Raw genomic sequence first — 17,958 nt, 5'->3', positions numbered from 1 at the left:
CATTGCTATGTCTTAACATTGCCTAGCACATCGTTTAAACAAATATCTAGTAAACGCAAGTCGTCCCAGAAATCCATTGATAATTTTATCATTAATCTATATTTCGTATAGATCTGTTGTCTTCAGAAGATGATTTTTAATTCATTCATCTTCCAACAATTACAGTGGCTCTTTGCGTTGTTTCTAAGAAAATTTTTTACTTATAGTCCCATCTGTGAATAGGTAAATGTCCTATCTTGCTAATCAATCAAATGCATTTAATAAGTTTCGATCAGGTGAGTGCCTTTCACGTCTGCTATTTACCTTAAGCAAGTGGACAACGAACCCTACGTCCAGTGAGTCATGTGCTCATGCAGAGTGTGAACTCGCACGCATTGTATACAAAAGTACCAGCAAACAACAATTTCGCCGCCCACAACATGCCACACACCTTTCCGACAGGGTCACTTGTGCTTGTTCAAAACGTGCAAGGAGTGTGTGGGCAACCGCCGACTAGCGGTCATGCCAATGGACTACTGCTCGACAGCAGTTGAGCGCGAGCACGCGGTTCGAGTGGACATTGGCACGGGCAATTGAAGGAATAACCAGCGCAAAGGCCACAGCAATTAACGGTAGCAAAGCCGAACCGGCACTTTACTACTTACACACACACCATACATACATATATACACACATACTTATACGAATTGGCATTTCACCAGATGCGCACAAAAGCGCACTTATCTTTCCGGCCAAGGTGTGAAGTGTTGGAATGCAAGTGTCGCGGGTTAAGCGCATCCTTGAGGCGGCGCAGTGAATAACGTCATCGTTGCCATAGAATATATATATGGAATAATTCATGGGCGATGAATGAATGCAGTCATCAAGACACAATCAGTGATCTGTTCAACGCCTTGAGAGCTGCTCGAATTCATTTACGCTACTTTTTTTTGCATTTTTTTGCTTAAGAAGAGGCGTTGTTTGTTGTTGTGAATTTTTGAACAACGCATAAGACGCCCACAGGTTCTTTGTACGTTTTCTGGAGAATATCGCATCATTTGTGTTGTAGGAATTGAAATGTGCGGTCGTCTAAACACAATATTCGCCAACTAAAAATAGCCTACGCAATAGCGAACAACAACAATAAAGATTTATGTATCATTTCAGTGCGTCGGCATGCAGTCACATGTGTGTGCGTGTGTATCTTTAATAAATATAAAAAAACACAAATTGTGAAAGAATAAACAATTCCCAAAAAAATTATATAAAAAATTTACAAAAAAAAAATTGAAAAATTAAAATAAGTCAATAAATTTTCATAGGAAATTTAATGAAAAAAAACTTAATATTATTAGTGTGATTGGAAAAACTAAACAAAAGTCTTTCAGAAATTTTTAATTGGAAAACAAAAGAAAATTATGCAACAAAACAATTCAACGAAAAAAGTGAAATAAAATAAAATTTATTAAAAAAAAAATATTTATAATTAAAAAATTAACAAAAGATATGCTGAAGACTAATGTGTTTGGAAAAAGTAATACAAACAAATATTTGAAAAATTCGTAATTGGAAAAACTTGAAAAAAAAGTTGTTGTAAAGAAAATTAATTGAAAAAAAATGATTACAAAACTGTGTGTTCGGAAAAAATATTGAAAAAAATGTATTAAAAAACAACAACGAAAATAACTAAAAAAAAAATTATTTAAAAAAAAATAACAAACATTTTTTTAACTAAAAAACTAAAAAATTTTAATTGGAAAGAGTAAGAATAAAATTCAAAAAAAGTTTTCAAAATATAAATAAAAATTCTTAAAACATGTCTGCGCAACGACATAAAGGCGTGCACCAAATGTGCGCGCCAACATTAGAGAAAGCAATTAAAGATGTTCGTTTTGATGTGGCAACAACACAATACTCATGGGCGCTAATGGCTGCTTTCATCATAATTATTAGCAGTTGTTGTTGTTTCAGCAGCGTAACGGCAGCTGCTAGTGGTGCTGCGGCGGATACGAAATATCATTGCGCCTTCATCGATACTATTAATGTGACGGGCATAGCCTGGGCGTATGAGCAACCTAATGCGACGGCAGGGGGTAATAGCACAAGCAGCAATAACAAAAATATCGACAGCAGCAGCAATAGTAATAACAGCAGTAGCAGTAATAATAACAGAAATACCAGCGACAGCAGCAACAACATTAGTAGAAACAACAACAACAATAATATCACCGAGATTGACATCAGCAATAGCACTGATATCAATATCAATAACAATAACAATAGCAACAACGATAACGGCAACGACAACGCTGCCTTACTAAAAAGTCTCGGCATCACCTACATACCACCCGAGCTAGTTGCCGCCTACACATTCATTATTAAAGATGGCGTACGCGTGCCGGTGGAGCGTCACATGCGCGCTTGCATTTGTAAGCTGAAACCGTGCATACGCTTCTGTTGCGCCGAAGGTCACTACTATGATACGCTGAGTAAATCATGCGTTTCGATTGCTAGTGTCATCGATGCTGAAGTGGTGAATGCTACGCAGCAGCAGCAGCAACAGCAACAGCAACACAGTCTTGTATTCGCGCTGACAGGCATGGATCACCACGAAGTGGCGGTGCGGCACAACAACGGCAGCACACGCTTGGTGCGTACTGCGCATCATTTCAATGTAAATATTGGTGTGCCGTGCGCGCGAATGCGTTACGTTCTTAGGGACAATCAACTGGTGCATTGGACGCTATTTGAGGTAAAGTTCATTGACATGTTACGCATGATTTCATAAAAAAAATCTTAAATACTCAAAGTTACTCAATCAGAGTACTTGCTAGCCCAAGAAAATTAATAATTTGGGCTATTTTTGCTCATGAAACGGTGTGGACAGTCCTAATTGGATCCATGTTACTCTCTATCATCTAAAATTTCTCCACTGCTCGTCAAGCATTGGAAGCAATGAAAATTTATAGTGGAATATTGCCTATATTTAGGCGCTTTACGCATATTTTAGCAGAGACATGTACCAAAACGATTACAGAAATATTTACAGGGTAAGTCTTCTAAACAACGGCTTAGTCATTCCTTGCTGCAAACTAGTTGTACATTGTATTTATACACAATAACTCTATAAAGTATCGTCAGGCTGGCTGGGGTAGTTGTCATTTATTTTTTTATTCCAAACTTTTTTTAACAATGAATTTCTATGGATTTAAAAATTGGTATGGGAAAACTTAATAGAAATAATTGAAGAATTGACAATATATCGGGGTAACTTCCATTATTAATATACCTGACATATAAAATTCATAAATAGGAATTCCTAGTATTGATGAAACGATAGTTTTTGGTTAAAAAATATTTAATTGATACCAAAATATGGCTCTATGTTGATGAATTCAGTGAGTTTCCAAATGAGAGTGCCCCGGACGAAAACAAAAAAAATATCCATAAAATGATTTTAGATGAAGTTAAACTGAAGTTTACCAAGATAGCTGATCCTCGAAGCACATACATATACCATATATCAAAATGCCGTTTTCGAGATATTGTATATGATTTTTAGGTATGCGAAATCTCTGTACAAACTGAGTGCTGCTCATAACCATAACCGATTCAGAATGTCTCAAATTAATGAAAACAATATTGGTCTGACTCCCAGCGACATTTCTCAGACCTCGAGAGAATGCTCACTGAAAACAACTTTATCGACTATGAAGAGGTTATCAGGATACAAACTCAACCAAAGAGACTAAATTTAATATGTATACTGGGGTATATGTGAAAAAAAAAATCAACTTGAAGATCGATTCTTTGACATATAAAACATTGTAATCAACATAGACGGTTTAACATCAGCTAGAAAGTCGAAAATCATTATATCGAGTGTATTTGATTAGTTTGTTAAATATTTGAAAAATTCTTGGCATTACGGCATACATATTGACTGGTATATATTGTATAAACTCCACCGGAAGTGGTTTTTTTATTTGTTTCTGAATTTCTATTTTAGTTGTGGTCTGCTTTCGACGAAATTTTAGGCGCGAGATAATAAGCGTCAAAGCCACTATAGTGCTAACTTTATGTTCGATATCTTTATTTGTGCATGATATATGTTCTGTAAAGTGAAGGAACCACAAAAAATTAAAAATTGTGATGTATGGGAAGTTCGCGTGGTGTAGTTCGATTTTGCCCAATTTCACAATTAAACATAAAAATGTCAAGATAATATTGTTATAATATATTTAGTAGTTTTCCATATAACCGTTATATGGGGAGTGCGCGTTGTTATCATCCGTTTTGATACTATCTGAGGAAATGTTAGTGGGATGTGTTTTCAGCAAGTTTGGTTAATTTAACTTTAGGGGTTTTTAAGACATGTACATTAAATCAATTAGGATATATATATATATATTGTATATATCTATAATATATATATATAGATTCTATATCCACCATAGTTAGATTTAGGTGTTACAAATAATAGTTAAGTGAGCAAACCGATTACACGCTGTGTGTTGCTAGAGTATAAAAATGGTATCGGAAATTTTGAAGATCATCATTGGTGGTATACCTCAATGGCAACTCTGTTGAATTGTCTTGGAAGATGCTAAAATGATCTTTTTTGTCGAGTAACTATTACAAATTCTCAAGCTTAACTCGTTTTATTATTTTAAATTCCAGAATGGTTCCATTGCACATCGAAATTATTTATTTTCGAACTATTATTGCTATACACCGCATCAATTGGACAAAATTACATGGGAATGGCAACCTTTGGCTTGTGTACGCGAAAAATTACCCTTCGTTCTGACAACCAAGGAGTGGACCTACGCAATTTGTAAGTGAAAGTAAAATTTACATTATTGGATGAATGAATATTTTGTTATTCTTAAAACCAAAAAAATGAACATAAACAAACTTTATTTTTCTAGAAAGGTCGTGTAAAATTAACAACCAAAACCGGCGGGTAACAACAGCTAAATAGGCATTTCAATCGGGATTACCTTCTTACTTTTGTGAAAATAGTAGATATAAGTACATGCCATAGAGAATACCTTTATTTTATCGGCAGATTAGCATCATCAAAGTAATAGTAAATAACTTCCCATACCCATTGTTAAGTCTTTAGGTATAGGTGGTCAGATAGACAGAGATTCATAATAACCCACCTCCTAATATAATTCTTGTTAAAGTGAAAAATCGTTCATGAAATTGTCGAAAAATATCGAGGCCAATATTAAAAAGAGATATGGAACTTAATATACCTTTTTCATATAATATAAATGTATAGTACTATAGCTGTGTAAAACTTAACAAAAATCATTAATTGGTAGACCTACTTCTAAAGTCGAATATTTCACTTAAGAAGCGAGTAGAAATGTGGATATCGAGTGAGCTGTAGGAATTTTCCAAGGCACTTTACAATTTATTTTCTGGAAGAACGTCTTTACGCCCAGTAGTAAAAATCGATCACCACTAGAAAAAAAAAACGAAGATAACCGATTTAAATTTTTATTTTGTTCGGGATTTTGATCGTTTGGTATAGTATCTACTTGGGCGGCTTAAGATAGATGGTTGATGGCTATTTGGAAAAATATATAAGATATCATTATATGGATATCAAATTTAAGAGGCTAACGAAAACAAACAGTTTAAATATATTTCGATAAATGTTGCCACTTGTTAAAGAATTTAATGCAAAAAATTTGGTGACATAAACTAACTACTAGCAAATTGATATCAAAAAATTTTTAAATGCATACAGATAAACATATTTTTGTAAGAGTTGCCATATGTTTACACTTTCTTAATTTATTAATATGATTAAATAATTGATATATTGCTATATGGGCAACAAAGTTTTGAAAACAATTTCTGGTGGAGGTATTGTGAGAAGGATTGCTCATTGTATTAAAAAAATATTTCAAAAATATTGTATTAAACAAAAAAAAAATAAAAATAAAACATTATAATAGGCGGTAAAACTAAATCGGTATAAAAAAGTTTTAAATTTATTTATTTGTGGTCGATGAGTTTCCACTTGTCAACGAATTTTAATTTAAGGAAATTATTTACATAAATGAAGTTTGTGGTACTTAGATAGATATCAGAAAAATTTAAAAAAAACTTACAGATGAACATATTTTTCTAGGAGTTGTCACATGTTTAATATTTTGTATTCAATTAAATTGATCAAATAAATTAGTAATATTTAATTGGACAACAAATAAAAGAAGTTTGAGAAAAATTACTGACGGAGGTGTTTTTGCAAAGGTTAACAGCTGTTTCAAAAAATTATTTTATGAATATTTGCAAAAAAACAAAAAAAAAACATATTAATAGGGTTATCAAGCTAAATTTGTTTAAAAAAATTTTAAATATGTTTTGAAATGGGTTGCCACAAGTTTAAAGTTTTTAAGAAATTTATTTCATTAACAAAATTGTTGTTGTTTAAAAGGCTTACATAAACAAAGTTTGCAAACTTAAAAATAACAGGATGAAATAAAAAAAAATATTACAATGTTTGATTTGAAAAAAATTATATTGAATTTATAATATCGGCGTCCAAGTCTCCAATATTTATAATCAGCTTATATCCTTCTTGTAAATGCATATATAATGAGCTGACAGCTATTAAAATAAGACGCCCACCAGCGTCGATGCTACGTGCTCTTTTATACGAAATTAAGAAGAACCGCTAACTTTTAGCACTTAAGATAAAGTTATTTTTGCAAATGCTTTTAGTTTTTTATTGCCGATTGCTGCCAAAAATACCTAATTTTAATAAGATGTTCATCAAATTCCATTGCTATATTTAGAACTTAAAAAAATATTTATGATAAATACATAAATATGTATCTAAGTCGAGGCAATTTCTGTATTATATGTATGTATATATAATACATGTTTGTAGTTAGGTATGTATACGAGTGTGGATGGTCAATTTGGTTTACGCACATGATCATATTTTCGTGCCACGTGTGAATTTGTAATTATTTTCTTTTATAGATGCCACAACAATATTTTATCGCGAATTATACGCACATACATTTGTACTTTGTATATGTATGTGTTTGTGTTTGTATTTTGATTTAATAATTGCAAATAGCTCGCCCATTTGCTAACTGTTATTTGCTGTTGATCCAATAAATTGCATATTGTTCAAAGCAAATATAGTAATAACTACAACAAATCGATTTGCCACAAATTGTAACAACCGATTAAACGTAAACAAAGTTTATTGATTTTGTTTTTGAAGAAAACGCAAATTTTATATGCCAAAGTAAGCAACAAACCATGTGAGTTTTCTCATTATTTATTGCGCGCCATATAAATTTGTGTAGACATGTATGTATGTCGATATTTGCAGCGTGTAATTGCAGTGGAATGGGAGCGGTATTGATTTGTAGTTAAATGGGCGTAATGTGTTATTAATTGCACATTAAGGTGGTGCGAATAGAAAAATATATCAATTGTATAGCCATATGAGTATAGCGCTTCACATAATGGAATTTTAGAACGTGGCAACCCTTTAAAAACATATAAGCGTTTAAAATATTTTTTTTGTTTTAAATATTTTCTCGAAAAATTACATAAAGCAATTTTGAATGTGGCAACCCTTTAAAAACATATAAGCATTTAAAATATTTTTTTTTTGTTTTAAATATTTTCTCGAAAAATTTGGTATTCGATTTAATCAATTTTAAAAAACTACATTTTTAAACAGGTTGCAACTCTGAATAGATATTTATTTTTTTTAAGTAATTGGCAGTCCTAACCGAAAATAACTTGTTCCAACTTGTTTCGTTGGCACAAAACGTTCTTACTCATAATCACATCCCAATTACTTAGCTATATTGTGAAAGTTGGCAACCTTAACTGAAAAAAACTTTTCTTAACAGATTTCTTTAACAACAAATGCAACGTTAGCTTTTAACTGTATCAACACTTTTTATAATGTTTTAGGGTGCAAAGTAAATGTAGTTTTTGAAATAGGTGGCAACTCTAAGCAAATATCTATCTTAATATGTATCAAATAAAATGTTTTTCTAACTTATAGCAATTTCCCAATTACTTACATGTGATGTTAAAATTGGCAATTACTTACCTATGTTTCGAAAGTTGGCAACCCTTATTGAAAGAAGAAAACCAACATATTTTTTTGACACAAAATCTAACTCATATAGGCTTTCTCGCTAGCTGAAAGCTGTCTTATTTGATAATGCAAAATTTTTCATTTTGTAAACAGGTGGCAATCCTATTCACAATATTTATTTGATCGTTTCTTATTTAAAGACTCGTTCTTGTATCCATTTCGTATTTTTTTTCCAATTAATTTTAGAAATTTGGCAACTTGTATTGTTATTGCACTTTATTCATTTATGTGCATGAAAATCCTTCGACCTTATATTAAGTGTGTTCACAAAGTGCCTTTATGTGATCAGCGCATCTTTCCTAGATAATCTTGTTAGTTTTAATTTACATTTTAGTCTGCTCTCAGGATAAATATTATCAGATTTTACAGAGCTCCAATATTATTTCGAAAGTTAACTTCGGCGAAGACGTGAATTCGGCGCGATTTGTCTAGAGTCTCCTTTGTCTTCGATTGTAAATGCGCCTTTCTCTAATTGAAATCATTATAAGAGTATGCATGTTTAGGTAAATTCAACGAAGCTTAAAATATTAAGGCCGACAAAAGTCAGAGTCCTCTCTGAACTGATTGTCGATTATGAGACACTTGAGCTCAATGACCTTAATTTTCTGTTAAAACTAAAATGTTTGAGAGATCACTCTAATACGACGGCATTTAAGAAAATATCGCTTCAAATAAATATTTGAAGGACCGAAAGGTAAAGTTAGGTATGAATATATTATATTATATCTATTTTTATGTTATTTATTGTTCAAAAAAGCACATAACTAATTTTTCTAAAAATACGATTATATTAATTAGTTTTTATGTTTCCGTTAGCCTCTGTGTTTAGATTAGCTTTAATTTATGTGATTTGACTCGCCCACAGGTTTAATACTGGCTGTCATCTGCATGTTTATCATCCTTTTCATCTATCTATTCGCCAGTAATCTGCGCAATACATTCTACGGCGTTGCCATCAAGGTCTACACACTATGCATTATCTTCGGTTATTCGATAATGGCGCATCTCACCCTCACCGATCCTGCAGATTTCATGACGTGGACCTGCGTCAATTTGCGTAAGTTTGAAGATTTGTATTTTAAATATAATATTAATTTTTGTTTTTAATATAATTTAAATTTTTCCTCATTTTCAGCCGCCTGTGTGGTCATTTACTTGGTGCTATCCTTCTATATACTGAGCTTGATCAGTTTCAACTTTTATATGCATTTTCATGGCATTATAATGTCGCGGCTAATGTTTTGGCTTATATTCTTTCCGATCGCCCTGTTGACCGTCGGTTGGTCGATATTCGCAGCAAACAATGACTATGCTGGAAAGGCTATATTTGGTGGCGGCGACACCTGTTGGTTCGATCGTAAGTTGAGAACGAAAATTACTTTCGGTTATTTAGTCAAGTTATAAAAAAAGAAAAATATTATTTGAAAAGAAGGACAAGTTGCTTTCTGATATCAACATTGCCTCTAAAGTCTTTTGGACAGACGAAAACCAGTAAATTCATTATATAAGAGTCAGGGGAATATGAAAATAAATTTTGGTTTATGCCTAAAGTTATGATATACAAGTAGCAAGCGAAATATTTTCAGCAAATTTTATTAAAACATGACATCATTAAGCCAGCTTTTATTGGCTAATATATTGAAACGATAGCACGCCTATACGAAGAGTAGATCCACTGACACTACACTGCACTCCCAAACCTAAATATAGAGAAAGCTCTAGAGCATAAGGAATACGCCCTCAGAAATTTTCTTGACGCAATTGGAGCATTCAACAATATCTCCAATCTCGCAATCGTTAACAATCTGGAAACAACCCGGTTAGAGTTCGCCAACATAACATGACTAAAAGCTCTACTGAACTGCAGGATGATTAATGGGGACTAGAACGAAGATCAGATTACCATGTACTGTCCCCAATACTGTGACCCCTTGTAGCTAATGAGCTTCTGAAAAATTTTGAAAGGAGAGCACCCAAACTGATAACGTTTGCAAACCACATATCTTTTATAGTGATGGGTAAGTTCCTAGACACGAAAGCGTTCCAGGCATAACGGGAGCGCTAAAAACCACTCCTTCCCTAGAAAGGTTACTTAACCTACTATCAATCGACATTCCAGTGTAAAGCTCTGCAACAAAACCAGCTGCACAACAAATCCCTTATTTTTTGAGATAACGATCTGAAATTTTTTTTTTCTCCCCAAAAGCTTATTATTTGTTGGAATCGCCCACATCGAACCAAGATAGCATATGGACAAGACCAATATGGCATAAAACTGCCATACAAATTGACCAAACAAAATCAAGATAAAGTTATTTGTACACCCTTTTACGCTTAGCTATAAGAAATGCACCGGTGAAGGCTGTTATAGCTTCCGAAGTTAACGTTTTTTCTCGATTTTCTAAATTAAGTTTCTACCAATATTCTTTCAGCACGCAACTGGTCCATCATGGTCTACTATTACGCGCCCATTTTCATCGCTTGTGTTATCTGCATATTTTTCTATATACTAACATTGATCCATAACAGTGAGGGACAGGATTATAATATCTATAAAGCAGAAACGCTCGACGAGAATCGGTATTTATAACATACATATATTATATGTTAGATTAAAGTGATATCCTTTAAACCCATTTACTATTTAACCACTCAATATTTTCACTCCTCCTCACAGCTTCAAATCGTTCTTTAAGTTCTTCAGCTATACCTTTGTTGTCTTTCTGGTTTGTGTCACTTCGTTCGCCATAAATTACTATCGCGAAGACTGGACGCACATCAACTATGCCGTCTGTTTGTTCATCGTTTTTCATGGCTTCGGCGCATTGTATGCTTTAATTGGTCAAAATCAGGAGGTACAAAACTTTTTACGACGCATCGAGGATGATGTGTAAGTTTAACGGTACTTTTTAGTGATAGATTACCCTTTGTGTTACCACAAACTATATCACGAAAATGTGGTAGGTCCCTGGATTGGAAATACATAGTGGTAATGCAAATAGTTATGGTAAGCTCGAAACTAGTGTCTACCACTATATTGCAGTTTTAACCCTAGAGAAGTCGCGCTGCGCAGAGTGGCATGGATTATCGCGCGGGAGCATTTTGCTCACGTACTAAAAATATTTCGTAATTTTTATATTTAACTTTAAAGTGTTGCATGTTTTAGTTTGATCTAAATACGATTATTGAGCCTTAAGCTTTAAAAGTGTTTATTATTTGACAGAAATAAGAGTTAAATAATAAGGTTAATCAATTGTTTAAAAATTAGAAAAAAATTCAGATTTGTTATGGAGATTATAAAAAAAATTGTGTTATAAGTATATAAATATCTGTATATCATTATTCTGAGAAATCTTCGTTAATTTTCCTGTCGAAACAAGTAGGACATGTAGACTTTAAATGTTCAGCACAGAGTAATTTGCGTCTATTTTTCCCTCTGGGGCAGAAATCACAAAAGCCGTTTTCTTCAGGCTGGTTTGGTGAATCAAAACCTGGTTCAATGCGTTCCAACGTATCTTTTAGATGTTTTGGTAAAGTTTAAGTGGCTTGCCGCTTTATGATATGTGGCTTTATCAGCTCAAGAGCCACTTCTTTTAAGAAAGTCCTCCTCTGAGTTAATTTCTGCGTATTTCTCTTAAAAATTATCTACGCATTTATACCAGCTATGTCAAGCATAGTAAAAAATAGTCTCATTGTCAAGTTTTACGGATAACTGAGTACGTTCCTTTAATTTGGACGACACTCTACTCTTTTCTTCGTTCTATTATAAAACATTGCATTTTACTTCGGGCTTGGTGTTATCAACGGACTCATTATTAAACCGAGCATCTGCATGAAGTGATGAAAGCATCAGTATGGCTTTTTAATTTTTCTTCATTGCAATATAGGATACCAGAAGCTTGTTTTCGACATATTCAACCATTGTATGTGGGTTTGTTCTTGCTTTACTCGTAATTCATTGTGGTGGAATTTATTTTTTATTTTTTCGGATTGTTCCTATAATAGTGGTGCTATATTGTTCGTCATTGTTGTCAGCTAATAAGTTAAGGAAATAGAAACGATATAATTGTAAAATAATTAAATTACTTCCGATATTTGAAATTGGTTCAGCTATTCTCTATATTGGCAGCTGCATTATCGAGCTGATAAGAGCCAGATGGGTATTTCCCACAAAATTCGACTAATGCATTAATTTTTATACTGTACTTGGCAGGTTTATTAAGAATATATATTCTGAACTTGCATCGGCTGTGATGATGATTGTGAACAAGTGGAACACAACTTTTAGCGAAGGTACAGAGCTTAACAAGTGTAAAATTAAGTGAGCAAAATGCAATGCAAACTCAAAGCGCGCCTTCTCTAAGGTTAAGCGAGAAGTTATCATACTAATAAACTTTATTCAATATTTTTTTTTAATTTTAAACTTTTTACAACAACAAACGTATATATTTTTGCAGCAGTAGCGATGACGATGAGATGACAGACAGCGCCGTGCCCATGTCGGGCTTCTAAGCATTTCAGAGCAATTTTTGCTCAAGATCGTCCGCAATGTCAGTTATCATCATATTAGTAATTATTATAGTTTTTGTTATTGTTAGAGTGTAAATATGTTGTTTCGAGTCGTGTATGTACAAAAAGTATATTGTAATCTAAACTTGTCTATATGTATATAATAATAAATTGTCTAGTTTTTATGCAAAGACTTTTTTCTTCGCCCAAAAGAACTTTCATTACAATTTCAAGCCTATCCCAGCAATCCTTTAAGGTACCAATATTATCGGATCTAAGTTACAGGAACGGACTAAAACAACAGCAGCATCGCCTGATTTTTGTCTTTAAGGTTTGCCTTTAGATACATCCTTCTCCAAAAGCTATAAAAAAGCTTACAGAAAGTGGAACAGGCGCTTAAAGACTCATCTGTCGAATCTTTCTTCCCTATTCCTCCATATGGGTTGAACCGCTGAGCGTTACATGATTCTGATAAAGGCTTCCAAACCTGTTATTATCTGACGTCTAGAAAAAACTAAAAAGCAGACCCCTAAAAGTCCTTCTCTCATATCATCGCAGCCACTGTTTGTATTCATGCGAGTTATTATCCTTTATAAACTTTTCAATCTTTCAACTTTCAACATCTTTCCCATCATTAACTTTCCTAGGACTCTTGCCATTTATTCCAATCCAAGTACATAACCAGATTGATGTATGCTTGCATTAGCAAATACGCGAACCATAATCAGCATTGGTAGCTGTGTACGGTAGATGTCGCTGTAGTAAAGCGAAATCTGTTCTCCCTGTATAAAGGTGTGATATATGTATTAATTCTGTTCCTAACGACTTCGTGGTTGACCATAAGTCGGAATTCGATATATACGAGTATGTATATAAACATGTGGATTTGTAATAATATTTTTATAGATCATTGGAAATTTGGAATTCAGAATTATTATAAAATATTATCAGGGACCAAAATTTGATGATTTTCATACTGTTATTCTAAAGCGAAACTAATCCACAGAACTCCGGTTATAATTATACGTACAAAATGTTTCCTCTAAAATTGAGATAAACGTGATCTTAAGCCCCAAGTATGTGTTATATTCAAGTCACTCCTCTGTGATATAAAGTTTTAGGGAAGAGTAAGAGTAGATGAAATCCGTGAAAATTAGAAAAAAGGTAGAAAGGCCTTTAAAAATAGTGATACTGATAGACTGAAATTTTTTACTTCATCATTATTTTTGAATACAGAATGGAGAATCGTGACCCATTTATATAAGATCCAGGGGGTTCTGGTCTCATCAGTCGAAAGCAGCGTATGTTTCGACCAAGGCATTATGCGCATTTCAACTCTTTCTTGAAAATTAAAACCGGGGTTTTCGTCCGGATTCCGAAGAACAGTTTCCATTTTGGAAATTAGGAGTCCAACCAATGCCTGATATAAGCCATAAAAATATAATATATTTGAATAGATTTACAAAATTATTGAACTTATGGAACATCAGTCGTCTGTTTTTACAGACTGCGCTGAGTCGTGAAGATGAGTGGTCTCATCTTTCATCTCGTCTTTTAACAAATGCGCGAGCATGATATCATCTCTCCCCCCCTTGTTTCTCATACTAAGCGACATTCAAATTCTATTTCATGAATTTTGTTTTGAATCCTGAAGTACACAAGCTTTGGTTTGAAAACTGATGAACCAAAGATGGACCTTGTTGTAAACTCTCAATTCTGCGTTTTCATTTCCAAGCTGGTATTAACCTAAGTTAACAGCTGATTCGCCCTTGTGGGACTGCCAAGAACTCATGAGTGTCTGAAAACGATGCTAATCGAATGTCTTTACGGATGATTATCTACTCCAGTTGCACCTTTGTAAATTTTGGGTTCATGAACAAACTTAAGAAAATTTAAAGAATATCCTCGTTTTGGACAAAATCTTGTGATCCCTCTGATATTAGAGATTAAATCTAGCAATAATGTCGAGAGAAAGAAAATCAAAGAGGAGAAATTAAACAAATATTCTAAAAAATATCTGATGATGTATGGTGATTAAGTATGGTCGAATAGATTTTTTGTTTATTCCTGATATATTCTGACCGGATACAGAGGGGAAATAATAAGTAATTTTATAAACCGGATATTGAACCTTTGACTACAATACTGCTGCTTTCGTTACATGGTTTTAGCCGTACCAATCTACTTTAGAATTTAACTGGTTTAGAGATGGAGACAATATGGTTATGCAGAATGAAAAGTAGGGAACTCCTTCATGCCGTCAATACCAGACATTTTTAGAAAAGGTGATTCGCTCTCGTGCGCGTTCTTTAATATAATGCTAGAAAAATATGCTACTGGGTCAACGGTTATAACAAGAGAAGCCACAGCGTAGCCTTTTTCAGCGTAGAAAAAGAAGTGAAAGAGGTAAGTCATGTGGTAAACGAGTGCAAGACAAAGTACCTGGAGACCACACACAAAGATTCCTCGCGTCTTGGGAACTATTTCACTGTTGGCAGTTACAAATTTGAAAAAGTGAACGACCCTAACTATCCTAAAATCAGCATAAATACCACTAACAATCTAAGCCTCGAGATCAAGTGCAGAATAACTGTTACCAACATGTGCTAATGTGGGATCGGTAAACAATTGAAAAAGGGATTGCTCTCTCCTATTATAGGGCGCAGAAACTCTCCTCTCATATGGACGATGACGAACTGAGCTGAGAAAGCGTTTGGAGCATTCAAGAGAAGTGTTCCACCAGAATTTTCTCTGTTACTCAGAATTAAAATCGTTTAGATATTAACAGGTGACATTTCTTAGAGAAAGAGATACATCCTAGATTTCTAGAATTAGAACTCTTTATCACCACAACACAAACACAATTTCATGCAACAGCTTCAGCATCAGACCTCTATACACATATCTATACATACAAAAATGCATAAGTCGTCAAAAGCTAACATTAATTTAAAAACTATACAGTTCACAATCACTAATCTAATGCATTTGAGTCCGTCGCATTGCCAACGAAACGAAATCACCCGCAGCGCCAGCCAAACGACCGAGCGACAGCATCAATGGCAGGCATAATTTCAAATCAAAGAATCGTCAATGGCATCAGTTGCAGGAGTTTCGCAATAGACGACACTAATACCATGCGCCAACAACAACAGACAGCAACGACACTAACGCCGTCGTCGCACTCACCAACGACAACCGTTAAAGGCAGTGACAGTTTGATAGGAAACAGTGGTTGTGCGGTGTTGATGTGTATGATGCGCATACTCAAACCCGAGTCCAATGTTGTGAACGTCTGCAGCCTGAACCCCCAACTATGTACTAACACTCTGCTATGTATGCAAGTGGTGTGTAACAGTGGTGAATTCATTTGACATCAAAGGTCATTGCTCTCTTTTGTGTTCGCTGGCTTCTAACTGCTGGCTGCTGCTTTATGGTCTTCGATTGGTTGCGACGCAGCTTGCCGAGCTCGAGCACGAGTTTGACTACAACACTCGATTGCTTCAGGTAACGACGCGCTCACTTGGACTCGTTTAAGGATGCTATTATATGTATGCATGTGGATGCTAATATAAGTACGAGTTACTTATGTGTTGGAATGTCGACGATTTCGTTGCTTTTATGCAGTTTTGGACCTGCCACAAGAATAAAGTCACTTCTGCACATTTGTTGTAGCATAGGTGAATGTAACAGCAGCGCAGCATACCAATATGGCAACAATAAAAACAACAATGTTATCATGTGACCACTCCTTGCTATCCACCATTGGCATTGTTATGAAGCTCACCGCTAAAATAGCTCGGCATGTGCAAAGCGAAACTTAAAGAGTGCATGGACACAGCTATAGCGGACGTGGAGAGCGTGCAAAGGCAGTGCAACAACAAACGAGTACACAACTCAAAAGCACGGTCTAAACTCTGTGTGGGTGTGTTTGGTGAGAGTTTCAGTTGAGCTCGAACGCATACGTAGAGCGCAGTGTAAAGCTCTTTCTGTGGTTTGACGTGCAAATGCCAGCGCAAGACCGCAAAATAACAATATACGTTTGAGCGTAAATTATTTAAAATCTTCTCTGTAAGAAAATTTGTTTAATGTTGGTTGGCTTTTTGTATCTATGATCCGGGCTCTAGTAATGTCGGTTCAACATTCCGAAGTCTAGGTGTAAGTAGCGACGTTAAGTTGCTTTATTTGTACTCGGACCACATCCAATAGAATAAGAGAGCTGGGGTTTTATTACCACCTAGAGAATAGCAAGACTTCTTGCGACAATCACCTGTCAACCATTTAGTGCTGAATCCTTGCATTATTACTGCACGAATTGTTGCTAGCGTGCGTTCAGCTTGTTCGAAAATCATTTGTCTAGCGAAAGTCAGCAAATAGCTAAAATAAATTAAACCAGCACTTTAGTAAGAAACCGACACATCTTTGTGGATATAGAAACCCCGTTACTCATGTTTAATAGAAACAATCCTGACAGCTCTCAATCTAACTAAACTTTGATGTCACTATTAAAGAGATCTAATTTTTGGGAGAAAATTTGGTTTCCTTATGGCCTCTACTAATAAGTAAAATGTTCCATAAAGTATACTCAGAACACACACCACTGCCTTTAACAGTTTGTTCCCCCTTTTCTTTCCTCCCAGCAGTATTACACAAAGTAGATCTACCGAAATGTCCCTTATATTTAGGAGTGGTCTTAAACTACGTATACATTTTTATTAGATGAACGAACTAGGGGAACTTAGGTTAGGGCCTAGTGCAATCGGCTTCCAAAACTTTAAACGATTTGTCTCGAAACGCTGTCTTCAGAGGGGTTGAGAAAAATTTCTACGAAGCCGTTGGATCGAACGACTTTAAACTTTCACACGATCTTCTTTGGTATACTTGTCAAGCAATGATCAACGGAATAAGATTTTTGATAATAATTTCGATTTTTGAAGCCACTCTGAAGTCAAAATTTTCTCACAAAAATCGACTTATTTGAGAAGCCGTCATTTTTAATAATTATAATTTTGACTAGTCCTTCGAGCATTGCATGTATTAATTTATAATAATAACAGATTTTTTTGGTTTTTCGAGTTGAAATGATTTCAAGCAGAACTAGGCACATTTTTTGGAGGTCCTTCTGGAGAGTGGCTACAAGAGCAATGAAATGCAAAATCTTTATAAAACGGTTTTTTTCTGACTTTCAAGTAGAAATAACCCCTTAACGACTTATGATATTTTCAAAATTCTACAATAATATTATTTTTTTTTTAAGATAAGCTTCTGTTGATCCTTGCATGAGTTTATATCTCTTACGTTCGTTACTTAATTTG

General features: G+C 34.4%; 1 protein-coding gene across 2 annotated transcripts; it reads left to right on the top strand.

The window, feature by feature from the left end:
• Positions 1 to 520: 520 nt before the first annotated feature.
• On the top strand, positions 521 to 12,828 carry mthl8 (methuselah-like 8). Of its 2 annotated transcripts, none has more exons than XR_011396918.1 (7): positions 521 to 2,731; positions 4,660 to 4,816; positions 9,000 to 9,191; positions 9,270 to 9,491; positions 10,567 to 10,714; positions 10,812 to 11,141; positions 12,592 to 12,828. XR_011396918.1 is itself a non-coding variant. In XM_036361572.2 (7 exons), the coding sequence occupies exons 1-7, from the start codon at positions 1,796 to 1,798 to the stop codon at positions 12,644 to 12,646; spliced, it is 1,923 nt and encodes a 640-aa protein (XP_036217465.2). In that variant the 5' UTR covers positions 522 to 1,795; the 3' UTR covers positions 12,647 to 12,828. The 2 variants fall into 2 exon arrangements, 1 of the variants encoding a protein (XP_036217465.2); XM_036361572.2 differs by having other exon boundaries at positions 522 to 2,731; positions 10,812 to 11,024.
• The last annotated feature ends 5,130 nt before the right edge of the window (positions 12,829 to 17,958 follow it).

Source organism: Bactrocera oleae, chromosome 6 (assembly GCF_042242935.1).
Source record: "Bactrocera oleae isolate idBacOlea1 chromosome 6, idBacOlea1, whole genome shotgun sequence".
Classification (NCBI taxonomy): Eukaryota; Metazoa; Arthropoda; class Insecta; order Diptera; family Tephritidae; genus Bactrocera; species Bactrocera oleae.
The sequence above is the reverse complement of the archived record's forward strand: the minus strand, read 5'-3'. Positions and strand labels throughout refer to the sequence as shown.

Coding starts and splice junctions, on each gene's coding strand:
- mthl8 (XM_036361572.2), top strand. CDS start 1,796: ATGTCTGCGCAACGACATAAAGGCGTGCACCAAATGTGCGCGCCAACA. Junction 9,192..9,269: donor GTGGACCTGCGTCAATTTGC/GTAAGTTTGAAG, acceptor CCTCATTTTCAG/CCGCCTGTGTGGTCATTTAC. Junction 10,715..10,811: donor GAAACGCTCGACGAGAATCG/GTATTTATAACA, acceptor TCCTCCTCACAG/CTTCAAATCGTTCTTTAAGT.